Source organism: Glandiceps talaboti, chromosome 5, assembly GCF_964340395.1.
Source record: "Glandiceps talaboti chromosome 5, keGlaTala1.1, whole genome shotgun sequence".
Lineage (NCBI taxonomy): Eukaryota > Metazoa > Hemichordata > Enteropneusta > Spengelidae > Glandiceps > Glandiceps talaboti.
The window spans coordinates 23,210,722-23,226,170 of NC_135553.1; the positions used below are offsets into that span (position 1 = coordinate 23,210,722).

Consider the following 15,449-nt stretch of genomic DNA (forward strand, 5'->3'; position numbering starts at 1 on the left):
TCAGAACATAGAGTAAAAATACTGCTACTCACCACAACCACTGCAAAGGCATAGATGCCGACAAGGTAAAATTAAAGTATCCCTCAGATCACACATACAAATAACACACTCAGACCCATTATCATCCAGGTAGTCATCTTCCAGCAACTGAATAAACAAATTCAAAATTGCGTGAATGAATGTTCACGGACTCTAGGTTCATACTTTATAATGACAATTGATACTCTCAGTGTCAAAAAATTTCTTGGAAGAGAATCCTAAATTTTTGCTAACATATCATCAGCATCGTCAGCAGTGTACTACATGGGGCTATTGTAGATTCAAAATTCTTTAGCCCGACCACATATATATAGCAATTTCAGTTGACACTCAGTAACATTAGCAGGAAATTAATTTTAATTTTGTGGATTTTTTTTCTTCAATTTTTTCACTTTTTTTGTTAATGTATCTTCCTGATGATTGAGCAATATTATCAAATTCAAATTTCATTGATAATTATTGGTGTCTGCAATAGTGTTTTACCTAATGCTAGATTCGGAGGATCAAAATAGAACAAAAACACTGATTTTTTCTCACACACACCCACAGTTATGCATATGGAGTGGAAGTCATGGTGTCTACCATTGTACCAAGAAATCGAATGATCGTTATTTTTATGACCCACCTAGGTGGTAAAATTCTATCAGGGTAAGGACAATTAAGCAACACAGTCAGTCAACCTATCACTCTACATCCATATCAACAAAATGCACTAAATGGGTATCACCAGTGTATTTAATAAACTCCCTTTCACATAATCCTTGACATTCACAGCATGAATTTGTTATTAACTTCACTGATAAACAAACACATTTAGGAGAAATCTATAGTTACAATCTTCTGCAGTATATTAAGAAAGGACATGCAATTGTGTCACCTTGACCCTGAAGTAAAGTCACCCTTTGACCACCTAACACTATGAAGATTAACTTCCTACACAAACACTCTCCACTAATTGCAGATAAGGCAGATAACAAGCTCACTCTAATCGGCAGCAAAACAATAGCTGATATTGTCTCCACTACAATTTAAATAATTTATGAGGTATCATCACTCACACTGACAATGTAGAATCTGTTTGGTTGCTTAATTTCCCTCTGGGACTTATAGCATACACATCAATTCTGTTAATCTCCATTCTCATTGTGCCCACAGAAACACAACATACACAATGCTTTGATGGGTTTTATTTAGCACTTTCAATTCACTATTATTCTCAATAAACTACAGTTGTTTTTTCCTAGTATAATTCCATCAAGCACACAGTAAAAAATTCTACTTTTTATTACCTTGTTACTTTCCAGTGCATTTTTGTTCTCAATACCATAGATTTCCTGTAGTAAATAGCAAACACCATCTACCATTTGTTTCTGCTTAAGAGGCTTCAAAGCAAATCCATCAACTGTCTTCTCAAAAGCCGCAAACAGAATGTGTGAATGACCTGAGAATTCTAATCAAAAACAGACAAATATAAACTGGCGTTACATTTCTACTAGCTAATATTCAAATATGCTGCTTGGAATGCAGTATATACTTTATATGTGAACAATGGTATAGCGAACGACATCGCTTTGTAAATCAATTAAAAATTCTCTTTCAAATTGTAATGTATTTTCCTGTATCATTCTTTGATACACTTGAGAATTTAGCAAAATCACTGTCAATACAAGCATTTATTAGATCTGCACTATGTAATGTGAATGTGCCGGTGAATAGCATCAGGCTTTAAAGTGATCAAAGTTTACAACCACCAAGCCACACAAACGCACATACACACACACTGCCCAACCCAGTCCAACTTAGTCTAGTTTCTATATGATGCATTACAATTACTGCGACCATTTCCACTCCTGTATAGGGAAAGTCGTTATTCTAGCACAAAAAATTGTGCTACCCCCACTGGACGAAGGGTAAATGGTGCATGTCAGTAGTAATCCATCACAAATTGACACGCAGTTGAAATTGTTTAGTTACTTTAGACAATTGCTCATTAACCGAATGCCACCTCTCTAGTCTGAAACTAAAATCAGGTTGGGCCGTGATAACGCCACCATGTTTATATGAATGCAGTCGGGGGTAGCACAGATTTCTGTGCTAGAATAATGACTATCCCTATATGTGAGTAGAGATGATCATAGTATTCATAATGCATCGTATAGGAACTACACTACATCCAACCCATCATATATTATTCATATCACACTATCATTAATATGATGTTAGAATATCTTGACAATTTGGAGATATATTTAAAAAATCTTACGGCAGATTACATAATGTAATCTGTTTGCTTGATCCACAGAAACCAATGTTTCAATTACAGCATGAATTGAATCATATCATTACCAAAATGTTAATTACAAAATATATAAATAATTAAAATTAATTATCTTAGTACTACTAATTTGAAAACATAATGTACCATAATTACTCCCTGTAGTGCGGTTTACATGATTGATGATTTAAATTATAATTAAATCTATTCCAATACATCCAACATATCATGAAATCATTCATTCATGACCTTACCTTCACCTGGCTCTTCGACATTACACTGTATTACAAAGGGGATGGAGTCTTTCAATGGGTCATAGTTAAACTAAAACAAAACAAATAAACATAAGTTTGACCTTTGACCTATGCACCCTAGCCTATTACCCACCCCATAATATGATATGATGATTCACACTCAATGTTGACATTCATATCTATATACATATCAGATGAACATTTTTCTCATTCTCTTCTCTTCGCATCTGTTACTCTTCTGTATTATTTCACTCATCACAGTGTACAGTAGTTAGTTAAAACTGTCTACATGATCACAATGTCATAATTTGATTCTGACACTTTATCTTGTTGAGTTATCAGGGTTCCTCAGAAGAAGTACCTATCACCCTGTGGTTTCTTGACAAAAGGAAACAACTGACGTTACAAGTAACAAACCAATAACACCCTAACTGTACTCTTGAACTTGAAGTTGAAGGACTACTGTTACTACACTATTGCAGCTATCTTTACTACTATCGGTATTTCGATTTTTGTATTTTGAATTTTCGCTCATCCCCAAGCATTGGCATTTAATAGTCCTTTAAGACTACAAGTAGGCTACACCACAACGTAGTTTTATTAAGCAAATTTTGTACATCTTCATTCATTATTTTCAAGTAAATAGGTTGTGTTCAAATAATACATGAACTATATCACATACAGTGTAGTGTTATCACAAATGCTGACTGCATGATGCATGATTAAGGTTATGGACATTTAATCTCAATGGGTTCAAAGTCAAAGTGATTACAAATGATTTACAAACATGTATTGCTAAAGTTAGTGGCTATATCACTTGACAAATTTTTCAATTTAACTTAATATTGGAAGTGATTTTTTTGGATAAAGTAATATGTTTTGCAAAAAGCTATTTTTACCATTCAACTGGTATAAATGCAAAGAATGTAACAAGGAACTATCAAGATTAAACCTTTTTTTTTTGCCTTTTCTTTACTTGTGTATCACCAAATTTTCATCAAATACCTCTCATCTCATTTTTTTGGAATCAACATTTGATATTTTCAGAAAACGGTTAATTGCTATGCCACCTCTAGCTGAAAACACAGAACAAATAAACAGACAGACAGACAGACAAAATTACAAAGACATATACAAACACATGCACACACACACACACACACACACACACACACACACACACACACACACACACACACACACACACACACACACACACACACACACACACACACAATTTATTGAGACAAAAACACAGCAATGCAACTGCAGCTGGGTGTGTCACTTCGGATTAATTTACATATTAGATAACTTGTTATTGGTACATGTACACCTAAGTCCTATGGGATCAAAGTCTACAGTAGGTTCCATCAGTAATTATACCCCTAAATCCTGTAATTATCCATACTGGCATTGATAGCATTAGGTCAGGGTACTGTTTTTTTGTTGTTTTTTTTGGCTGAAACATGCCCTAGCAACCTGTTTTATGTATAGATTGGTACGAACACAATCCAAACCATTGTCCAGTGGACCTCTTCAGTAATTATTTTGTTCACATGCCATTGCAATTCAGATTATTATAATTCTCGGTACCTACAAATACAATCACATTTAACCTCATGCTAGAGGGTCAAAACAGGAAAAGCAGGTCGACTTATTCTCATGTGCATCAAAAGTAATGCATGTGACATGCATGGAGTGGAAGTTATACAGTGTCAACCAAGATACTGAATGTTTGGTATTTTTATGATGTGCCTGGGCACTAATATTCTATTTCAGGTACCAAGAATTTATTGAAACACAAGGTTTTATATTTTCATATTTAAATTACATCAAATTCAAAGTGTTAAAACAGCTTAACTTTACACAACAACTTTACAACCCTACGGTAATACTACCATTGGACTTCCACAGTGATTCATGACATATAAATCACAGACACAATTCAATACAAAGATAATAAATATCTAATGACTGCAGTTGATGGATATCATCAATAAAATTTCACTGTGAATTTGATTCAATCAGCTTTCACATTTATGACATGAAAGTATACATTACACACAACGAAATGATTAAACATTTATCTTTGCTGTTGTCATTGAACAGTTTTGACATTAGATTGTAAGATACAATGTTATGTATGTTGTGTTGTTTAGCCCTATCAGTAGTCTATATTCAGACACGGATCATATTTTGTTGTATTTCTAAAATTAAAATCCTTCTGAAATATTTAAACAATAATGCATGCCCTCCCAGCCCATAATGGACGAAAGCAAACTTTGAACAACATAATGGGCGAGGCGACAGCCGAGCCCATTATGGAGTGCAAAGTTTGCTTGAGTCCATTATGGACTGGGAGGGCGTACATTATTGTTATTATTTTATAGTTTTGCCAATTCCAGTGAATTCGTAGACCGAGAAAGGCAAAACAACGTATAATATAGACAGCGCTGAACATCGTCTGCCATGTTCGGCCCGGAAGCTGAATACTAATCATAGCGACACACGTATGTACACGAACACACACATATACACTTCAATGAACTGCTGTGAACACAAATTTGTTTCATGAATGCGTTGTATTTTTAAACAGTGGAAATATATGACAATCATAAGTCACAACATACATTTCGAAAAAATACCTAGTCGTATGAAGAAACAGAACAAATAAGCTTGTATTGTTATGCTCGTTCCTCGGCCGCGATTCCCAATAACGGAGTACATTATCAGTAATAATGTACAGCGATGACGTCACAAAATTCACTGGAATTGGTAATGCTATAATATAATTACTTATAATGTATTTCTTACTACATATATAGCCTACAACATGCGATATAATAGTCAGCATGTACTATGCACATTCTCTGTTCTATACACATGATACAGAATGTGCGCTACTCACTGAGCCTGGGATTCGAACATATAAAATATAATCCGCTGTCTGTAAAGTCTACCTCCTGAAGCACCCCCTCGTGGCATCTGAGTTACATGTTCCATTATTAGCATAATATTTACTTAATCATTGTGGACAACCGAACAACTTACGCGCAATCATGCATGTGAAGTGAATTTTTACTATCTACGGATAGTTCTAGCCTTATCCCTGAACTGAACTGAACATTCTTTACCGAGGCTATAAACCGTGTCTTTATTAGTGCGATACATCCATGCTATAAAGTGTGTTATGTCAATGAACGTCGTAATGCATGAAGTATAGTCTTGTGCAAGTAAAAAAGCTACATTTGTTTTGTTATGGAAATAAACGACAGCACTCATGAATAATTCATAGAAATGAAAGTATGGTGGGTTAGAACAGTCGTCTTGACTTCATGGAACACTCCAGTGCACACCATGTTTAATTCTATTAATTTCAGAGGGAACAATAGTATTAAAGATAAATGACAAAAAAAGTCAAGACGACTGAACAGTCTACCCTATCTGGTGAGTGCTGGGCACTGCTGGCTGATAGCGTGACATTAATGTTTCTATCTTATGGACCACTTTTACATCCGGTGTAAATAATGATGAAAATTATGATCTCATGGGAAATTTGCATAATACAGCAGTGAATTGTTATATGTAATCAGTTTCTTTGGTTGTCAAGAAATCATAGGGTGGAGCCCACAACTCTAGGGGCCTTGGGATAACCTGATAACATAATACATGGATGACTTTATTTTACTACAGAAAAAATTTTCATCTCCAGTAAGCCAGAAATCTTTGCTGGATAACTTGATCTCATCTAAATATATTTTTAGACAAATAGTTTGAGATTTTCAGTGAGTGAAAATCATTTTGTTTAATTATAGACAGTGGACATTGATTTGATACGACTGCTAAGACAGTAAGTTATTCAAAAGTCATATAATGAATAAAGAATTCCAGACTAAACATGTTCCACTTTGGCTATGAATAACCAAGTTTACACTTTTTAATGTTTAATAAAGTAAAAGAAAAGGGGGGAAAAAGACAGTATAAATTCTTTACCTCATTTTCATTGAACTTTGATGGATCTATGACATATGATGCTTGGCTAAACTGTTGGTTGGCACCTCTCTTGAAGTGGAAAGTCTCCGATGTCTGTATAGGATCTCTGGATGTGTAACTGTAATACGACATGGAAATACTTAACTAATGAAATGACAATAAACCTTATTTTCAAATGGAAATTCATCTGTGTTGTTACACCATAGAAATGAATTGAACTTTTGTTGACAAAGACTGAAGACTGCAGTTGAAAATTTGAGATACAATTTTCAGAGTTGTGTTTGGAACAAAAGTTAAAATTCATACTATAAACTTTATTATATAAATTCTTAATATATAATTATTTGTATTTATATATTTCCAAGGATAACCTATGACCTATGATAGGAATCGTTTGCAATCACATTACCCAATACACAATCAGTGGATCTCATACAACGTAACAGTTCTTTTTGTGATCGAATGACTCATAAAACATAATGTCTACAGCATTGCTATCAAATATTTAGAGCTTTCAACTATAAAGGCACTGTAATATAAATTATAAGTGATTCAGGTGAGAAGCCACTGCTTGTTTACATAACCAGCTGTTATGTTATACTCTTGGCTGTCTCTGCTTCCAATTCCCAATGCCTCCTCCTTATCATCTTACTTTCCAACATAATGTTTAACACTTCTAAACAATTAACACATGTATCAAAACTTATCCAAACTTTCAAGCCACTATTTTAGGAGTACAACAGTACTTCTGAAAAGCAATTTTATCATAAGAACTGGGTGTTTCCACTCTCATGTGAACATCATTTATATACATGTATTTTGTCAGTTCTTACCACAGTGCATACTGTACAACTGATCATATCAAATGTAAACAAAATTAACATAAATTATTGGGGGGGGGGGACGACAAAAGTATATATAATTTAGTAGTGAAAATTTCTACTCAAAGAGTCAAAAAATTTCTTGGAAGTGAATACCAAATTTTCGCTGACATCTCGTTAGAATCATCAGGGCCCGTACTACAATAGGTTACTGTCGCTTCCACGAATTGTTTTGACTCTTGTGAGTAGAAATTTTCATTACTAAGTATGAAGCCAGACTTTTTTCTCTTAACAAAAGTATTGTACTTACACTATCTTTCCATTAGTGATATCTTCAGAAGCAAAGTAGTGAAATGTAATGCCAACTTTGGCTTCAGAATCAAAAGTGAACTCTATAGTGTATTGATTACTAGGCAGATCCTCTGGTACCTCATCATCTGCCAAGCACCTAGGAGAGTGTATAAACTGGTGTTATGTTTACAGTGCATATAAAAACAAGTCATTGAGAATGACATAGTCCCCGCTATAATTGGGTTTTAAGGAATTATCACTACTCTGATCACGCAACAACATTTGTGAACCTAAAACAAACAGACTTAGAAATGTTGTGTGTGCTTGTTGGACATGGAATATGCCTCCAACAATAAAGGATTGGTTGGGTATGGGGGATCATATCACGATGAAAATGGAGTCTGAGTTATGGCTTTGGACATGGAAAATTCACAACAAAATGGCTGCCAGGCAGCCATATTGGATCGTATCACGACGAAAATGGATATGCACATGTATGTCATAGAACGCTGTCCTAATACCAACTTTGAATGAGATCTGTCCAAGCATGTCTGAGTTATGGCTTTGGACATGAAAAATTCACAAACAAAATGGTTGCCAGGCAGCCATATTGGATCGTATCACAATGAAAATGGATATGCACATGCATGTCATAGAACACTGTCCTAATACCAACTTTGAATGAGATCTGTTAAGCATGTCTGAGTTATGGCTTTAGACAGGGAAAATTCGCAAAGAAAATGGTTGCTAGGCGGCCATATTGGATCGTATCATAAAACAAATTGACGTGCATATGTATGCCATAGCATGTTGCCCCTGTACCAAGTTTGAAAAAAATCGGTCCAGGCATCTCCAAGAAACGGCTGCGGACGGACGGACGGACAGACGGAACCCAATCCATAAGTCCCCGTTCCGTACTTCGTCCGCGGGGACTAATTCGTGATATGACCATAGTGGGAGTAATAATTGAAATATGCAGCTACACATTTTACTTGGTACAGTTCTTTCAGCAGGAAAACAGCGATTTTCCTAGGTAATGCATGTACTTATGAACATAGACACTTACTTTTCAAAAACAATATGTAAGAAAACACAACATAAAAATCTGACTAATTTGTACAGATACATATTAACTGTTGTCCATTTTCTGGGTGGCTTCTCATACAGCATACAATTTCAATGAATATTTGTACTTTTTTTAATGCCTGCCAGCTATGCAGTACTGATTAACATCTGTGCTCCGTTCTTGTAAAATGCTTGATCCTTCATGTTTGCTAAGTTATTGGTAAAAATACCTACATTATACATGTAATTTATCAAACAGAATGTTGGCTTATGTGAAAATACAAAGACATACACCCTGCATGATCTTGAATAATAACAAGTATTTTTCACTTCTATTTCCCTCCATTTCAACTCTTGAATCAATAAGCCCAAGTTATATTGTCATCTTTTTATTCACTGGCATAATGTTACCAGTGACAGAGTACCTACCTATTTTCTTTGACAAGCCTAAGTGAGTCTTTTCTGATATTTATCAGACTTTTTAATGTCTTGGTTGGTTCATTGCTCTGTGGTGCTGGGTATGGAAACTGTAACGAGAAGATTGAACGATATTAGAGATGTAAACATATCATAAACACTTAAAAGTAATCACACGATTTGAATCTATCTTTTCCTTGATTTTTACACCTTTGATCTGTACCCTAAATATTGTGTATATGTGTGTGAGCATGTGATATTGTGTATGGCATAATGTGTGCACATGTATGCATACAAATGGTGTCCCAATGAAATGTACTGAATATCTTTATATACAATACACATCATGTCTGCCCTAACAACAGCTAGTCTACATTTTTATAATAAAATGAAAACACAATAGAATCAAATAACATCACTGTACAACTGACCATCCCCATTTTTATTTGCCATTGCCATTGTCATAGTTTTTAAACAATTTTAGTTGAACTGTTCCTTCATTATCAGTCATGCTAATAAATAAGCACAAGTTAAAAAATAGTATGACAGAATTTCTTACCGGAGCTGGTCTGCTGCCTAGAAAATTCAGGTCTGAATTTTCTCCAAATAAGTAAGCTTCGGGTTGGGCAGTTTCAAACCTTTGCCCACCCATCATGAAGTGACTGCCAAAGTAACATCCTAGTAACAGGAGACATGGTTTGATTGTTATAACAACAAAAAACAAAATATCCCCAATTTTGGAATATGCAATAATAAGAACCGACTTCTTGATTTAATAATACAGTAACTGATATAGGACAATTTTTTTACTGTGGTACATAAATGGTATTATTATAAACACTATGTCAAGATGGATTTTACTGTTTAAGGAAATTTTAATCCGGAACATATTGTGCACAAACGGTGCATGTCACAAGCCATCGATCCGACAGTGGGTTATAGTAGTAGTGGTACTACTATACTTCATCCTAGCTGCAATGATTGTAGCCTTATTTTTTATTTTGAGTGGCGTTCTGTTTTTGAGCTTTTTCGATCCCCTGTTCGGTTAAACGACGGAAAGAAAAACAGATAAAGAAGAAACTACCGGTACTCAAAATCAAAATTAACGCTACAATTATTGCGGTTAGCTTTCTCCATCTTACATATGAACATGTTCCCCGTTGACAATAAAATAATTCAGATCACATACTACTATGAATAGTATACTGTCTTTTCATTTTGAAATGTGGTCTTGAATGTGTAAACTCTTATCAACCTAATGTCATTCGTATTTTTCAATGTACAATACATTTACAGCCATTTTAACCGGTACCGTGCGGCGGTAGACAGTAGACATTTTGTCGACGCAGACATTGATGGCCATGACTCCTTGTGTTATTGCAAATGGACGAAATATACAGACAGTACTTTCTAGTATAGTTCGTGCAATTTATAAAAAGTGACTAATTCATATATTACAATCGAAGTTGTGGTGGGCACTGCCTCTATTACAAAACGAACAATTTATGTAACGCTAACATTATCATATTTGTTAATTTGTTTTGTGGAAGTTTTACCTGACTTCGGAGGATACCTATAAGCAGAATTTGCGGCGATATCTAGTTCCTCAACACCAGCACTCTGTACACTTGTAAGATTTCCCATCTTCTAGCGAAAAATGTTATGAAAACAAGAGCTCTATAACTGTTAGAAATTGTCTAAATTTCAAAAAACGTCCATGACGTTGACGAGAAAGACGGAAGATATATCTCAAAATGGCCGACCTGTGTTGTGACGTCAAAATTCCCCTTTATCCCAGCATGCAAAGTTCTATTTACAAACAAATTCTATATTTACATACTTTATACACATACCGATCACAGATGCATAGATGACTGCCCTATAAATATGTTGAAGGGAATATATTGTACTTTGATATATCTAATATTGAATTAAATTTATTTTCTCCTCGATTCTGCACTAAAATGACCATATCAATCACCAATCACATTTTCAAATGTTTACAAACAAACCATTACGACATGATGATCACATCGTCCGATTTTTATCCCCAAGACGTGGGAGGGGCCCGACAGGAAATACACCATGTATTCGAATTTTCTCGACTTACAATTCGTTTTGTTTTGTAACTAACAGCTTCTAATGTTTGCTACTCCCTCAATAAACGAATTCAGATACAATGGGGAATGAGACTATTCTTATAAAATCAAAAAAGGAGAGAAAATAACTGAAAACATAAATCAGACCAACGGGTTATCTCACATTTCATGGAATAGCGACACGTCATGGCCGCCAATGTCTACCTAATTTGCATATCATTTACATATTTAGACAGGCCCATGTTTTGAATTTTAACCAATCATAATTCAGAATTTCAGTGACTATGCCGTCATCCGTCAATCAAACTCCTGGTCGATGAAGTCAACAACACCCGCGTGATCCGTGTCGTCGGCGAGTGATTTACATCGGCTTCGTACCCGTTTTTCCCCGCATAGTTTCCGTAGAAATGGACGGTCTAAAGGAGCAAATTATGATAAGCCAGTTTGTTATGGCTGCCGGGTGTGCAGCAGACACAGCAAAACAGTTTTTACAAAAGGCACATTGGCAGTTTGAGGTAGGAATTTTTGTGAAACACCACCTCTGAAAAATGGCGTGTGTTGTGTATTTGTTTTGTTGCATCATGTCGCAGGTTTATTATGATATGGAGAGACGGTGTATACTAAATTTACAATTCTCCTTTTTATTTTCAGACGGCGTTAAGTATATTTTTTCAAGGTGACGTACTTCCTAGCTGTCCTCATCATCCACATCAAAATGGCCACGCGGTAAGTTTCACCATAACAGTCTTCACTGATCTGTGATATCGCGACGATGTTGTGTTCAAATCGGGGTCATTAATATTCATAAGACATCCGTAACCTACTAGCCTATTCTCATTCCTCTTTCTGCCTTCATTTTTCAGCTTTGTACGCCAGCTAACACACCAGCAACACCTCCAAACTTTCCAGATGCTCTGTCTGCCTTTTCAAAGATGTCAACGTCAGATAAAGTGCTTGGCGGATCGCCGAAAATGTCGTCGTCGCCTGTGGAAGTCGAAGCCCAAAGATAAACAAACATGGCGTCCAGTCGAGGGAAGAGCTATATTAATACTAGTGTACATTACGAAACGTATTTGTCATAACCCACAATACCACCCAGCCAAATATTGATGGACAGTGGTGTTGCAATTAAAACAATTGGACTGGATGGAAATGTTATTGTGTTTGTAAAGTGAAATGTGCCAAGGACATATACAATTCACTGAGAAAGATTTGAAAGTTCACTGACAAGAATATTGCGGTCGATATTTAAAGATCAGAGACTATTGGGCTTCGCAACGGCGTAACGAGGACGTTGGACTTATTAAGTGTTTTGTTTAACGTAGAAGGCAGAGTATGCCTATTATTTTTTTTCATACGTACAAATATAATTACGACGTAATCATGAAGTCATTTACACGTAGCGCTCACAAAAATGAGGAAACCTGTCTTCATGTTTTTGCGTTCTCAGGTTCATTTGTATTTGTGTGTGAGAGGTATTATGTAACAGCGGTTGACAAAATTAACAGAATAGGGAGAAAACGTACACTCATTTGATTAGTTTAATGATCACTAGCAAAGTTATATTTAATCTTGCAGTAGGTTTTCTCGTGTGCTAATTATAAGCTTAAAACTTGATTAAGATTGATGATGATCAAAAGCAGCACATTCAAATTTGTTGTCAGCTGTCACAGTGTGTATCTACTGTTTGTTTGTTTTTTATATGTCTTACCTTGCCAGAAATTGATAGTTTTGTAGCCATATCAAGTAGTATATAATGTTTATAAACTTTCTAGGTGTTCTCTGTAAATGTTTTGATTTTAATTTCACCCACAGTTTAAACTTAGTAGTAGTTACACGTTTGGTAGCAAGTTCTGAGTCAGACAGACAGCACTGGTAAGCAGGCAGACTGAGAATATGTGTGAATGATAGAGAAGAGAGATAGAGTGAGCGAGTTTTGTTGAATCTATATAATCCATGGTAACTTGCATGGAAAGTGTATAATATATATTTGCCAGATAGTCAGGCCCTAGTGTAAATTTGTGACTTTTATATTCCTGGGTTTGAGAGCTTTATTTGACATGCTTGTTTCAATTTGAGAAGTATATGAAACAGACATTAACAACCAGTAGTGCATTTTGTATTTGTTTAAAAACCAACGAGATATCCCGACTACTTCAAAAAAAAAAGTTATTCACATGAATACAATCTCATAATAAAACCAAATAGAGTGAAATGAAAACAGCTTTGTGATTTGACTATATGTATAGCATGAACTTTGATGTCATCAACACAGGTTGACACATGGGTAGCCCTGAGACATGGCTTGATGATGTTGATGAACAATGGGGGGGGGGGGGGGGGAGCAAATATGTTGTTTGATAGCCCAAGTCTCTAAGCTAACAAATGGATATGGAAAGGGTTGCAACTGTCAATCAGTTGAGTTTGTGTGGTGTATGTTTTGTCATCCATGACTTTCTATGTAATACAAGGAAGGCTGATTCCTGTAGAGAATCGGGGTGGAGGTGACATCTGCAGTGAAATGCACAACTGGTGCTTTCCTAATTCGTGAATCAAAATGATTAGAGGTTCATAGTGGAGTGGCTGTGTTTACTGGTGACGTACAGTTTTAGTGGTGGTTCAGTAGCTATGCAGGGCTATGCATCATTATTGAATTGACATGATAAATGGTTGCCTTTCACCCCAAGGATGTCATGTTGCTTTACAGATAAGGTCAATACTTAACCAAAAAAAGGTAAATATTGTGATTATTACAAGGGCAACCACCAAAAGCTGTTTACATCATACTGCAATGTCAACAAGAATGTTGGTTCAATATAGTCATGACCTAAGGCTCAAATGGAAACTTATCATTTTGAAATAAGAAACTTGTATCCATCAATGTCAGTTTCAAACATGTCCTGTTAAAACTGAAAATAATAATAGCTTAGCATGCAGAAGGGATGTCATTTAGCAAACACCCCAAGGCTACATGGCATATTTAGTGTCTATATAAACATACACAAAACAACCCAATGGCCTCAAGGGGTCATTGTAAATGAAACCAAAATAGTCTATAAGAAGGGAAGTGAAGAATTTAATAGCTTGATGGGGAGCAATGACATTACATATTTTAAGTGTCAATGAGCAGGGATGTTTTGCAGGTTACAGCCAAATGCCAACAAGTTCTGTATGTAGGTCTTTGCCCTGGATAAATACTTCCAGTGTCAGAAAAACAAAGTCTGTTTGAGTCAACCTCGACCATTGACAATTTATTTTGTTTATTAGTGGAGGGCATTCTGGTTTGTTGTCATTCCTGTTGATAACAAGTCAAGCAAGGTCACACAAACGTACATGTAGGTCAGGTAACAGCTGTTGATGTTTTCATGCTTTGTTTTGTTTCTGATAAACTTGACCGACTGTAAGTAAATGATGTGTGCATACATAAATACACAACAATTGTAAATCTACTATACATGTAGAGGATATGAAGTCTATGTCCCCAATAGCATAAGTGATCTAATTATGCATATATCTGCATGCAGGAAGCTCATTGATACTCTCCAAGGACAGAATAGCTTTCCCACTGTTTACCTTCCATACAGCTGTAGGCCTTCCTCTTATATTACAGTCTCTCTACAACAAACTATTCAGTTCACTTTCAACACACACAAGGAAGAATTGTCTTGTCTGTGCTATCAGTATGTGGAAAAGAACCAATACTAATAGAATTGATTTAGCACCATGCATCATTTTTTAGCACAACTGAACTTTTAGTAGTTCAATAGTGCCAGATAGGCATGGTACTGTGTGTGTGTGTGTGTGTGTGTGTGCGTGATGTAAATTCAAAAACCACTGGGCAGATTGTTTTGTTATTTGGTGGGGATGATGCATTTGGTGTCTAGTTGGGAGATTGTTGACATGACAATGATCGCACCAAAGATCTGCATTTTGGACCAAAAAAAAAAAGATTTTTGGTAAAAATAAACAAGCTCAAAACCATTGGCGAGAGTCACTTGAAATTTGGTGAAGATATTAATTAATAGGTTGTGTGCACAACCAAGTTATCCCGATGGGATCACACGACGTTATCCCATCGGTGATATGCAAATGAAGAATAAAAATGAGTCTGTGGTCAAAAATCTTGATTCCAAAAGTGGCTGATTTGGCTGAAATTTCACACGGATGTTTCTGGGGATGTACAGATCAAGAGATA

At 35.6% G+C, this 15,449-nt stretch overlaps 2 protein-coding genes across 4 annotated transcripts in view; one reads left to right on the plus strand and one right to left on the minus strand.

Moving 5' to 3' along the window:
* LOC144435883 (putative E3 ubiquitin-protein ligase MGRN1) overlaps positions 1-10,912 on the minus strand; it is a 29,242-nt gene extending 18,330 nt beyond the window's left edge. For all 3 annotated transcript variants that reach the window (XM_078124522.1, XM_078124521.1, XM_078124523.1), the window contains exons 1-8: positions 10,712-10,912; positions 9,715-9,833; positions 9,168-9,265; positions 7,693-7,830; positions 6,562-6,679; positions 2,569-2,638; positions 1,329-1,489; positions 33-147 (exon numbers count right to left, since the gene is read on the minus strand). In XM_078124522.1, the coding sequence (XP_077980648.1) occupies positions 33-147; positions 1,329-1,489; positions 2,569-2,638; positions 6,562-6,679; positions 7,693-7,830; positions 9,168-9,265; positions 9,715-9,833; positions 10,712-10,799 (907 nt within the window). In that variant the 5' untranslated portion in view covers positions 10,800-10,912. The remainder of the gene's footprint in view (positions 1-32; positions 148-1,328; positions 1,490-2,568; positions 2,639-6,561; positions 6,680-7,692; positions 7,831-9,167; positions 9,266-9,714; positions 9,834-10,711) is intronic.
* Positions 10,913-11,540: 628 nt separating this feature from the next.
* On the plus strand, positions 11,541-13,483 carry LOC144435106 (UBA-like domain-containing protein 2). The gene is made up of 3 exons (XM_078123665.1): positions 11,541-11,769; positions 11,906-11,980; positions 12,118-13,483. Exons 1-3 carry the CDS (start codon positions 11,662-11,664, stop codon positions 12,262-12,264), a joined length of 330 nt encoding a protein of 109 aa, XP_077979791.1. The 5' UTR covers positions 11,541-11,661; the 3' UTR covers positions 12,265-13,483.
* The last annotated feature ends 1,966 nt before the right edge of the window (positions 13,484-15,449 follow it).